Below are 12,678 nucleotides of genomic sequence, written 5' to 3'. Positions count from 1 at the left end.
AGGACTTTGCTGGGATTACCTGGGTCGGCCGGGGTCTTCATGGCTGTGTCCAGCTTCGCTGTGCTCTCCGCTCGGTGCCTGGCTCCGGTATGACTGTCTCCTCCTCCTCCCGCTCGGGCCCCGGGCTTCTCCTCCTCCTCTTCTTGTTCTCCTCCTCCCCCCGCCCGCTCACATTACACCCGCGGGACGCCCACGCCGCGGGGAGCCGCCCCCTTATGACGTCACCCAGCACACCGCGTCGCCATGGAGACTCCCCTCGCCGCTCCGACGCGACGTCTACGTCACAGGAGCAGGGGAACCGGGGAGGACCAGCACAGTGTACAGAGGGGACCAGTGCCTATACATAGAGCCAGCACAGTGTACAGAGGGAACCAGTGCCCGTACATAGAGCCAGCACAGTGTATGGAGTGGACCACTGCCCACACATAGAACCAGCACAGTGTATAGAGGGGACCAGTGCCCACACATAGAACCAGCACAGTGTATAGAGGGGACCAGTGCCTGTATATAGAGCCAGCACAGTGTACAGAGGGGACCAGTGCCCGTATATAGAGCCAGCACAATGTATAGAGGAGACCAGTGCCCGTACATAAAGCCAGCACAGTGTACAGAGGGGACCAGTGCCCGTATATAGAGCCAGCAGAGTGTACCGAGGGGACCAGTGCCCGTATATAGAGCCAGCACAGTGTACAGAGGGGACCAGTGCCCGTACATAGAGCCAGCACAGTGTACAGAGGGGACCAGTGCCCGTACATAGAGCCAGCACAGTGTACAGAGGGGACCAGTGCCCGTATATAGAGCCAGCACAGTGTACAGAGGGGACCAGTGCCCGTATATAGAGCCAGCACAGTGTATAGAGGGGACCAGTGACAGTATATAGAGCCAGCACAGTGTATGGAGGGGACCAGTGCCCGTATATAGAGCCAGCACAGTGTACAGAGGGGACCAGTGCCCGTATATAGAGCCAGCACAGTGTACAGAGGGGACCAGTGACAGTATATAGAGCCAGCACAGTGTATGGAGGGGACCAGTGCCCTATGAAGAGTGAAAGGGAGACAGCACAGTGTATAGAGGGGACCAGTGCCGTATATAGAGCCAGCACAGTGTATAGGGGGGGGACCAGTGCCTGTATCTAGAGCCAGCACAGTGTACAGAGGGGACCAGTGACAGTATATAGAGCCAGCACAGTGTATAGAGGGGACCAGTGCCCTATGAAGAGTGAAAGGGAGACAGCACAGTGTATAGAGGGGACCAGTGCCCGTATATAGAGCCAGCACAGTGTACAGATAGGACCAGTGCCCATATATAGAGCCAGCACAGTGTACAGAGGGGACCAGTGACAGTATATAGAGCCAGCATAGTGTATAGAGGGGACCAGTGCCCTATGAAGAGTGAAAGGGAGACAGCACAGTGTATAGAGGGGACCAGTGCCCGTATATAGAGCCAGCACAGTGTATAGGGGGGGACCAGTGCCTGTATCTAGAGCCAGCACAGTGTACAGAGGGGACCAGTGACAGTATATAGAGCCAGCACAGTGTATAGAGGGGACCAGTGCCCTATGAAGAGTGAAAGGGAGACAGCACAGTGTATAGAGGGGACCAGTGCCCGTATATAGAGCCAGCACAGTGTATAGGAGGGCCAGTGCCTGTATATAGAGCCAGCACAGTGTACAGAGGGGACCAGTGACAGTATATAGAGCCAGCACAGTGTATAGAGGGGACCAGTGCCCTATGAAGAGTGAAAGGGAGACAGCACAGTGTATAGAGGGGACCAGTGCCTGTATATATAGCCAGCACAGTGTATAGGGGGGGGGGGCAGTGCCTGTATATAGAGCCAGCACAGTGTATAGGGGGGACCAGTGCCTGTATATAGAGCCAGCACAGTGTATAGAGATGACCAGTGCCCCTGTGAAGAGTGGAAGGAACAGCACAGTTTATAGAGTGGACCAGTGCCTGTTTGAGGAGTGGAAGGGACAGCACAGTGTACAGAGGGCACCAGTGGTGTTTTGTAAGCGAGGATGGCAGAGTGCCAGCGAGAGAAGTTAGGCAGCACAATTGTATACCATATTAAAGTCTTAGGCCCCTTTCCCACTTGTGCGACTTGTCCTGCGACTTGGGACTATAAAGTCACATGACAAGTCATACCCCATAATTTCCAATGATTACCATTCATATCTGTGCGTCTTCAGAGTAATCCCTGCACTACTTTGGTCTGACCTTGATGCGACTTGAGTTCCACAGACCTAGAGATCTAGGAGGAGAGAGCAGAGAGATGAGCTCATCACTGTGCTGCTTCTCCTTTCACTGTCTAGTCACTGGCTGGGGGCGGGTCCAGGATGACCTGGGCTCAGAGGAAGTGGGTTAAATAATGCTGGCTATTAGACAAAGGACATCTACTGGCAGAAAAGAAGCACTGCGGGGGAAATCTCTAGATTGAAATGGAATATAAATTGAATAAAACATTTTTTTTTCATTTATCTTTTCAGGGGCTATTCAGTTATATCTTATTTTTGGCTGGAGTTCTGCTTTAATATAGAGAGGCAGGATTGAAGTATGAGGAAGTGCTGGATGGCAGTACAAGGGGGTCTAACTTACCAGAAAAGTTACCGAGCTAAAACTGTTGGAAAAAGTTACATAAACAGAGAATGAGAGTAAAAAACTATGCAACACCTTGTCCCCTATGTCATGGAGAAGGGTGGTGTCCAAACAGACAAGCCTCTGGCAAACGGTGTTTCGATCACTTTTCAGGGGCATTTGGCAGGCGATATGTTGCCTCCTCACCACCTGTTTTAACCCCATAAATGCCACAACATGCCGCAACTGTGGACAATACGGGGCTTTTGCAGCATGTCCCATTCACATTGAGCTGTGGGACTGCCTGCCAAACACGACAGAAGCAATCATTTTTGCCATGGGCAAAGCATCATGACCGCAGCATGTGAACACACATGACTGCACACTAATTACAGTGCAGCACATCCTGATTGTTTTAGTTTGGTGACTTGTCCAAGTGCTAGCCCTTCTAATCCCATGTTGAATGACATGTGTATGACAGTAACTTTCTGTCAATTTTCTGCTACTTCTGGGATCAGAAAAATCACTTTGTTACTTCCTAGGATAGGGAAGATTACTTTGTTACTTCCTAGAATTAGGATAATCACTCTGCTACTTCCTAGGATCAGGAAGATCACTCTGCTACTTCCTAGGATCAGGAAGATCACTCTGCTACTTCCTAGGATCAGGAAGATCACTCTGCTACTTCCTAGCATCAGGAAGATCACTCTGCTACTTCCTAGGATCAGGAGATCATTCTGTTAATTCCTAGGATCAGGAAGATCACTCTGTTACTTCTTGGGATCAGGAAAACCACTCTGTTACTGCCTAGGATCAGGAAGACCACTCTTTTTCTTCCTAGAATCATGAAGATCACTCTGTTACATCCTACGATCAGGAAGATCACCCTGTTACTTCCTAGGATCAGGAAGATCACTCTGGTACTTCCTAGGATCAGGAGATCACTCTGTTACTTCCTAGGATTAGGAAGATCACTCTGTTACTTCCTAGAATCAGGAAGATCATTTTGTTACTTCCTAGGATCGGGAAGACCACTCTGTTACTTCCTATGATCAGGAAGATCACTCTGTTACTTCCTAGGATCAGGGCAACCACTCTGTTACTTCCTAGGATCAGGAAGATCGCTCTGTTACTTCCTAGGATCGGGAAGACCACTCTGTTACTTCCTAGGATCAGGAAGACCACTCTGTTACTTCCTAGGATCAGGAACATCACTCTGTTACTTCCTAGGATCAGGGCAATCACTCTGTTACTTCCTAGGATCAGGAAGACCACTCTGTTACTTCCTAGGATCAGGAAGATCACTCTGTTACTTCCTAGGATCAGGGCAACCACTCTGTTACTTCCTTGGATCAGGAAGATCACTCTGTTATTTTTTGGGATCGGAAAGCTCCCTCTGTTACTTCCAGTGGCGGCTAGAGCTCAATTTTTTGGGAGGGGAGGTAAACAAACTCCCACCCGCTAGGTCCACACTCACCCCATCCAGGTCGCGGGCAGCTTTGGCCACTTCCCCAGCTTCTCCTCCCAGCCAATCTGGTTGCTTCTCCTCCCAGCCAATCCAGTCTTAAGACCCACTTCCTGTCCTGATTGGCTGGGAGGCGAAGCAGGAAGACCATAGCGATTGCTGATTCACTAATGTAAAAAGTGGGTGGGCCCAACCTTTTTGAGGCCAATTAAAGCCTCAGGCTCTAATCATGTGCTTCAAAAAGAAACCTTGTAGAAATCAATGCGTCCAGCGTCCCGCATGGAGATTAGGGGGGCAGCACCCCTGCACCTCTTATGGACCGGCCGCTGCTGGTTATTTCCAAGGTTTGTAATTAGGATAATCACTATGCAATTTTAATATGAGGAAGAACACACTGTCACTTTATAGGATCAGAAATATCACTCTGCTACTTCGCAGGATCAAGAAGATCACTGCTACTTCCTAGAAACAGGAATCTCTGCTACTTCCTAGGATCTGGAGGATCAATCTGGTACTTCCTAGGATTAGGAAGATCCCTATGTTACTTCTTAGGATCATAAGGATCACTCTGTTATTTTATAGGATCAGAAGGATCACTCCTTTACTTTCGCAGATCAGGAAGATTACTTTGTTTCTTACTAGGATCAGGAACATCATTATTTTATTTCCTAGGATCAGGAAGATCAGTGTGCTACTTCTTAAATCAAGAAGATCACTCTGCTGCTTCCTAGATTTAGAAAAATCACTCTGCTTCTTCCTAGGATCTGGACAATCACTTTGTTCCTACTTAGGATCGGAAAGATCACTGCTTCTTCCAGGGATCAGGAAGATAATTCTTCTTCTTCCTAGGTTTAGGAAGATCACTCTGCTACTCCTAGGATCTGGAAGATCACTCTACTTCTTCCTAGGATCCGCAAAATCACTCTGCTTCTTCGTAGGATCTGGAAGATCACTCTGCTACTTCCTAGGATCAGTAAGATTACGCAGTTTCTTCCTAGGATCTGGAAGATCACTTTGCTAGTTCCTAGGATCTGGAAGATCATTCTACTACTTCCTAGGATCAGAAAGATCACTCAGCGTTTTCCTAAGTGCTGGATCATCACTTCTTTCTGGGATCTGGAATATCGCTCTGCTTCTTCTTAGGATCTGGAAGATCACTCTGGTACTTCCTAGGATCTAGAAGATCATTCTACTACTTCATAGGATCAGCAAAATTACTCAGTCTTTCCTAGGATCTGGAAGATCACTTTGCTAGTTCCTAGGATCTGGAAGATCATTCTACTACTTCCTAGGATCAGTAAGATCACTCAGCGTTTTCCTAAGTGCTGGATCATCACTTCTTTCTGGGATCTGGAATATCGCTCTGCTTTTTCCTAGGATCCAGAAGATCACTCTGGTACTTCCTAGGATCTAGAAGATCATTCTACTACTTCTTAGGATCAGCAAAATTACTCAGTTTTTCCTAGGATCTGGAAGATAACTGCTTCTTCCTGAGATCTGGAAGGCTGCTCTGCATCTTCCTATGATTTATAAAATCTCTCTGCTTCTTCCTAGGATCTGGAAGATCATTCTGCTTCTTCCTAGGATCTGGAAGATCATTCTGCTTCTTCCTAGGATCTGGAAGATCATTCTGCTTCTTCCTAGGATCTGAAAGATCACTCTGCTTCTTCCTAGGTTCTGGAAGATCACTTTGCTTCTTCCTAGGATCTGGAAGATCACTCTGCTTCTTCCTAGGATCTGGAAGATCATTCTGCTTCTTCCTAGGATTTGGAAGATCACTCTGCTTCTTCCTAGGATCTGGAAGATCACTCTGCTTCTTCCTAGGATCTGGAAGATCATTCTGCTTCTTCCTAGGATTTGGAAGATCACTCTGCTTCTTCCTAGGATCTGGAAGATCATTCTGCTTCTTCCTAGGATCTGGAAGATCACTCTGCTTCTTCCTAGGATCTGGAAGATCATTCTGCTTCTTCCTAGGATTTGGAAGATCACTCTGCTTCTTCCTAGGATCTGGAAGATCACTCTGCTTCTTCCTAGGATCTGGAAGATCATTCTGCTTCTTCCTAGGTTCTTGGAAGATCACTCTGCTTCTTCCTAGGATCTGGAAGATCACTCTGCTTCTTCCTAGGATCTGGAAGATCATTCTGCTTCTTCCTAGGATTTGGAAGATCACTCTGCTTCTTCCTAGGATCAGTAAGATTACTCAGCTTCTTCCTAGGATCTGGAAGATCACTCTGCTTCTTCCTAGGATCTGGAAGATCACTCTGCTCTGTCTAGTTTAGCAACTTGGTCAGTGCACTGCTTACCAAGGTGACACGTTTTCTGGTGACAAATGCATAAAATGGAATTCCCCTGGCTTTGTAAAGATTTCCCTTTCACTTCCTATTATGTCTGAGACAGAAATTAAAAGGCAAATATGCCCAATGGAATACAGACAGCAAAAAATAACCTTACAAGTGTTTTATCCCTTCCACTCCCTAAAGAAAAAATGGCTACACATACAGTGCCTTAAAAAAGTATTCATACCCCTTGAAATTTTCCAAATTTTGTCATGTTACAACTAAAAATGTAAATGTATTTTATGTGATAGACCAACACAAAGTAGCACATGATTGTGAAGTGGAAGGAAAATTATAAATGTTTTAAATTTTTTTTACAAATAAATATCTGAAAATTGTGCTGTGCATATGGATTCGGACCCCTTTACTCTGATACCCCTAACTAAAATCTAGTGGAAGCAATTGCCTTCAGAAGTCACCTAATTAGTAAATACAGTCCACCTGTGTGTAATTTAATCTCAATTTCATAACAGCTGTATGCTAGCGAACCTTAGTGAACAAACAGCATCATGAAGGCCAAGGAACAGATCAGACAGATCAGGGATAAAGTTGTGGAGAAGTATAAAGCAGGTTTAAGTTATAAAAAAATATCCCAAGCTTTGAACATCTCACGGAGCACTGTTCAATACATCATCCAAAAATGGAAAGAGTATGGCACAACTTCAATCCTACCAAGACATGGCCGTCCACCTAAACTGACAGGCCGGGCAAGGAAAACATTAATCAGAGAAGCAGCCAAGCAAAGTACTATGTGTGGTGGAAAACTAATACTGCACATCACTCTGAACACCCCACCCCCACTGTGAAACATGGTGGTGGCAGCATTATACTGTAGGGATGTTTATCTTCATCAGGGACAGGGAAGCTGGTCAGAGTTAATGGGAAGATGGATGGAGCCAAATCCAGAGCAATCTTAGAAGAAAACCTATAATTCCACGTACACAGGGTCGGAATGTCGGCTAGCAAAAGACCGATGAGAGCTTTTCGTCATAAAATGTGACCGTGTGTGTGCTCCATTGGAATTTTGCTGGCCGAATTTCCGCCAGCAAAAGATTGGGAGCAGGTTCTCAATTTTTCAGATGGAAAAAGTTTCAATCGGAAATTCCGATCGTGTGTATGCAATTCCGACACGCAAAAACTCACGCATGCTCAGATACAACTATGAGACGGAAGCTATTGGCTACTGGGTATTGAACTTCCTTTTTCTAATCCGTTGTAAGTGTTGTACGTCACCGCGTTCTTGACAGTCGGAATTTGGTGTGACCATGTGTATGTAAGACAGCTTGAGCGGAATCCCATCGGAATTCCATTGGGAAAACCATCAGAGCTTTTTCCGACCAAAATTTTGATTGTGTGTACGCGGCATTAGGCCGCGTACACACGGGCGGACTGTTCGCCCAACTTTGTCCGCTGAACAGTGTTTGGGCGGACAGTCCGCTCGTGTGTGGGCTTTCAGCGGACAGTTTGACGGACAAGGTTTTTCGGAATTTCCGAAAAACTGTCCGCTGAAACCTTGTTTCAGCGAACAGTCCGCTCGTGTGTAGGCTTGTTCGTCAAACAAAGTTGCGCGCATGCTCAGAAAGGATTTTCACGCCGAAAGTTATAATGCAGTGTATAGGACGTCGTATTTTTCGTCCCGTCGTACGTGCCGTTCACGTCATCGCGCACGGTTTCAGCAAACCGTTCGTCCGTCGTGTGTGGCCATGTCCGTCCATGCTAAGTTTGAGCGGACTGTTTGCCGAAACTGTTTGACGGACAAAGTTGGGCGAACAGTCCCCGCGTGTGTACGCGGCCTTAGAGTCTGCAAAAGATTTGAGACTGGGGCGGAGGTTCACCTTCCTGCAGGACAACAACCCTAAACATACAGCCAGAGCTACAATGGAATGGTTTAGAGCAAAGTCTATTCATGTGTTAGAATGGCCCAGTCAAATTCCAGACCTAAATCCAATTGAGAATCTGTGGCAAGACTTGAAAATTGCTGTTCACAGACGCTCTCCATCCAATCTGACAGAGCTTTAGCTATTTTGCAAACAAAAATTGGCAGAAATGTCACTCTCTAGATGTACAAAGCTGGTAGAGACATCCCCAAAAACACATGTAGCTGTAATTGCAGTGAAAGGCGGTTCTACAAAGTATTGACTCCGGGGGGCGCCATACAAATGTACACCACACTTTTCACATATTTATTTGTAAGAAATGTTGAAAACCATTTATCATTTTACTTCCACTTCACAGTTTTTTTATAATCTAACCCTGCTTTAAACTTCTCCACAACTTTATCCCAGACCTGTCTGGTGTGTTCCTTGGCCTTCAGGATGCTGTTTGTTCACTAAGGTTTTCTAACAAACCTCGGAGGGCTTCACAGAACAGCTGTATTTATACTGAGATTAAATTACACACATGTGGACTCTATTTACTAATTAGGTGACTTCTGAAGGCAATTGGTTCCACAACAAGGGGAGAGATCGGCAGTGAGCAGTCTTTATTACAGGAAAAGTCTCACACAGGACGGCACAGATCTGGAAGAAATACCCACTTCAACTCCAGACCATTTCTGCCACTGTTTGTTTACAAGTAAAAATCTGTATTTTTTGCTAGAAAATTACTTAGAACCCTCAAACATTATATATATTTTTTAGCAGATACCCTAGAGAATAAAATGGCAATCCTTGCAATTTTTTATGTCACACGGTATTTGCACAGCAGTTTTTCAAACACTTTTTTATTTTTATTTTTAAATGCACTTTAATTAATTTTAACCACTTCAGCCCCAGAAGGATTTACCCCCTTCCTGACCAGAGCACTTTTTGCGATTCGGCACTGTGGCGCTTTAACTGACTATTGCATGGTCGTGCATTGTGGCTCCCAAACAAAATTGTCCTCCTTTTTTTCCCCACAAATAGAGCTTTCTTTTGGTGTTATTTGATCACCTCTGCGGTTTTTATTTTTTGTGCTATAAACAAAAAAAAGAGCGATAATTTTGAAAAAAACGTATTATTTTTTACTTTTTGCCATAATAAATATATAAAAAAAACTGTTTTTTTTCCCTCAGTTTAGGCCGATACGTATTCTTCATGTTTAGTAAAAAATAATCGCAATACGCGTTTATTGATTGGTTTGTGCAAAAAATTATAGCGTCTACAAAATAGGGGATCGTTTTAACGCATTTTTATAAATTTTAGTAATGGCGGCGATCAACTATTTTTATCGTGACTGCGACATTTCTTGCGGACACATCGGACAATTTTGACACATTTTAGGGACCACTGGCATTAATACAGCGATCAGATTAACGTAAAAATGTCACTGGCAGTGAAGGGGTTAACCACTAGGGGGCGGGGAGGGGTTAAGTGTGTCCTGGGGGAGTGATTCTAATGGTCTGGGGGACGGGCTAGCAGTGACACGACACTGATCGCTGCTCCCTATGACAAGGAGCAGACGATCGGTGTCCTGTCACTAGGCAGAACGGGGAGATGCTGTTTACATCGACATCTCCCTGTTCTTCAGCTCCGCGACACGATCGCAGGTATCCCATCTGCGCTCGAGTCCATGGGTCCCGTGGGCACGGTCACAGAGCTCGCATCAGGTGCGCGGCAGGAAATTCAAGGTAACGTACGGGTACGTTACTCTGCCCAGCCGTGCCATTCTGCCGACGTATATTTACTGAGACAAAAGGAAAGTGGTTAATGCAAAAAAGCACAATATATAACCCAATTTGACATAATATAAAAAATGATGTTACACTGACTGAATAGACCTAACATATCGGGCTTTAAAATTCCACGCTCATGGAATGGCGACAAACTACGATACTTTAAAATCAAAGGTGCCGCTTTAATTTTTATTACAGGTTATCTGTTTAGAGTTACAGAGGGGGTCTATTGCTAGAATTATTGCTCTTGCTCTAATGTTCATGGCGATACCTCAAATGTGTTGTGCGAATACCATTTACATATGCGTGCGTGACTTACGTATGTGCTTGCTTCTGTGCGCAAAAACAAAGGGATGGGGCGCCTTAATTTTTTTTATTTTTTTTAACAGTCACTTTCATTTTTTTGTCTTCTCACTTTTATTCCTATTACAAGGAATGTAAACATCATTTTTAATAGAAATAAGGATGACAGGTCCTCTTTATGGAGAGATCTGGGGTCAAAAAGACTCAAATCTCTCCATTGCCTTTAAAAGCAAGAGATCAAAAAACAAAAACAAAATTAGATCTTTTGCTTTAAAAACAAAAAAAAAGTTTACTTCTGCCCTAGACCAGAAGTGATGTCATGATGACGTTCCGGTCCTCCTAAATCATAGAGGTGGCCAAAGACGATTTTGGTCTTTTTTGACCTCTGTGACCAGCTGGATAGTTTCCCGGGCTTGCTGGTAAGAATGGTAAGCCCGAGAGACACCAGCAAGCAGGGAGAGGGACGAGCCCTCCCGCTGCTTCTGAAAGCAATCCAGAAGCTAATTAGCTGCCTCGGATTGCTTTCATGAGAAAGAGAATCACCGGCTGAAAGAAAAAATACCGGGGTTATGACTGATAGCTTTAGCCATAGCCCTGGTAAACCACTTGAAAGCCACAACGTATATATACATATTGTGGTCAGCAAGTGGATACACAAAGCCCACCAAGATTTAAGGAAGAATACACATGACTGCTTAGGCGCAATGGGCCTAGGTACAAATGAATGTAACACCATGGTATTAAATCCCCCACCACCCTTGCCCTTTTACCCCATTAAATAAATCTATTCCATCCACTTCTTCTGAAAGACCCAGAATACCCTGGGGCACACGTTCCCTGAGCTCAGGCCCATCCCCTGTGTTGCCACCAATCATCACCATCCACCCCTTTTGTCCAGCATCTGGCCATGCCCCTATAAGTCAAGGCTCTCTTTCCCTAGGGGGGTTTAAGAGGCCTTCATGACTTTTATATTTAGACAATATTTGCTTAGTTCAGCTTTAACTCCTTCAATGACAGTGTACTTCTGCCCTAGACTGAAAGTGATATCATGATGACGCTCCGGTCCTCCTAAATCATAGAGGTGGCCAGAGACGATTTGGTCTTTTTTGACCTCTGTGACCAGCTGTACAAACCGCTGCATAGTTTCCCGTGCTTGCCGGTAAGAATGGTAAGCCCGAGAGACACCAGCAAGCAGCGAGAGGGAGAGGGACGAGCCCTCCCGCTGCTTCTGAAAGCAATCCAGCAGCTAATTAGCTGCCTCGGATTGCTTTCATGAGAAAGAGAATCGCCGGCCGAAAGAAAAAATACCGGGGTTATGGCTGATAGCTTTAGCCATAACCCTGGTAAACCACTTGCAAGCCACAATGTATATATAAATATTGTGGTCAGTAAGTGGATACACAAAGCCCACTAAGATTTAAGGAAGAATACACATGACTGCTGAGGCGCAATGGGCCTAGGTACAAATTAATGTAACACCATGGTATTAAATCCCCCACCACCCTTGCCCTTTTACCCCATTAAATAAAGCTATTCCATCCACTTCTTCTTCTGAAAGACCCAGAATACCCTGGGGCGCACGTTCCCTGAGCTCAGATCCATCCCCCGTGTTGCCACCAATCATCAACATCCACCCCTTTGTCCGGCATCTGGCCATGCCCCCATAAGTCAAGGCTCTCTTTCCCCGGTGGGGGCGTTCAAGAGGCCTTCATGACTTTTATATTTCAAACAATATTTGCTTATCTTTGAGTTCAGCTTTAACTCCTTCAATGACATGTTCTTGGCAATGGTGAGGTAAGTATTAGGCCATCTTGTTCCAATTATTGGCGCTGAAACCATCCGCTTCCTGCAGAGAACAAGCAGTGATGGGTTCTTGGCACCGAAACCGATTGAGGGAAAGAGGAACTGCACAAACTGTATATGGAAAGTAATGAGAATCCTAAGTATGGGATGTACTAAACAAGAGCTGTGACATGATATGAAAATAGACACAATTGCGGAATGACATGTGGCGACATTTGATCAAGTGGTTTTGAGCTTGTTATATTGTGCGCTTTTCTAATGGGTGTCTATTGTACAATGCAACAGCGTCTATAGTGTATCACCTTGCCTGTGACTTCCCCTGGTGTGTCACTCGTTAAAGTGAAATTGAATCACCTTAATCCCAGAATGTCTGTCATGACTCCCTCTCTATACCCTAAAGAGAATCTTCTGGCTTCCACAGCTGGCATATATATATATATATATATATATATATATATATATATATATATATATACACACAAATGTATTCTACATAAACCAGCTATGCTACTGTATGTTTTCCGTTGTGATGCCAGCAGTGCTTGA

General features: G+C 45.1%; 1 protein-coding gene across 2 annotated transcripts in view; it reads right to left on the bottom strand.

Moving 5' to 3' along the window:
• ERF (ETS2 repressor factor) overlaps positions 1-12,678 on the bottom strand; it is a 189,422-nt gene that overhangs the window by 91,235 nt on the left and 85,509 nt on the right. The window contains exon 1 of one of the 2 annotated variants that reach the window (XM_077456635.1): positions 20-176. The exons of the other annotated variant lie outside the window; for it this stretch is intronic. Within the exon in view, the coding sequence (XP_077312761.1) occupies positions 20-41 (22 nt within the window). The 5' untranslated portion in view covers positions 42-176. Of the gene's footprint in view, positions 1-19; positions 177-12,678 lie in introns of those variants that run through there. 2 annotated transcript variants of the gene reach the window in all.

The sequence above is a fragment of the Lithobates pipiens genome, unplaced genomic scaffold (genome assembly GCF_037356315.1).
Source record: "Lithobates pipiens isolate NorthernLeopardFrog02 unplaced genomic scaffold, aLitPip1_a1.2 Scaffold_27, whole genome shotgun sequence".
Lineage (NCBI taxonomy): Eukaryota > Metazoa > Chordata > Amphibia > Anura > Ranidae > Lithobates > Lithobates pipiens.
Note: the sequence above shows the minus strand (reverse complement) of the source record. Positions and strands in the feature narration are given on the sequence as shown.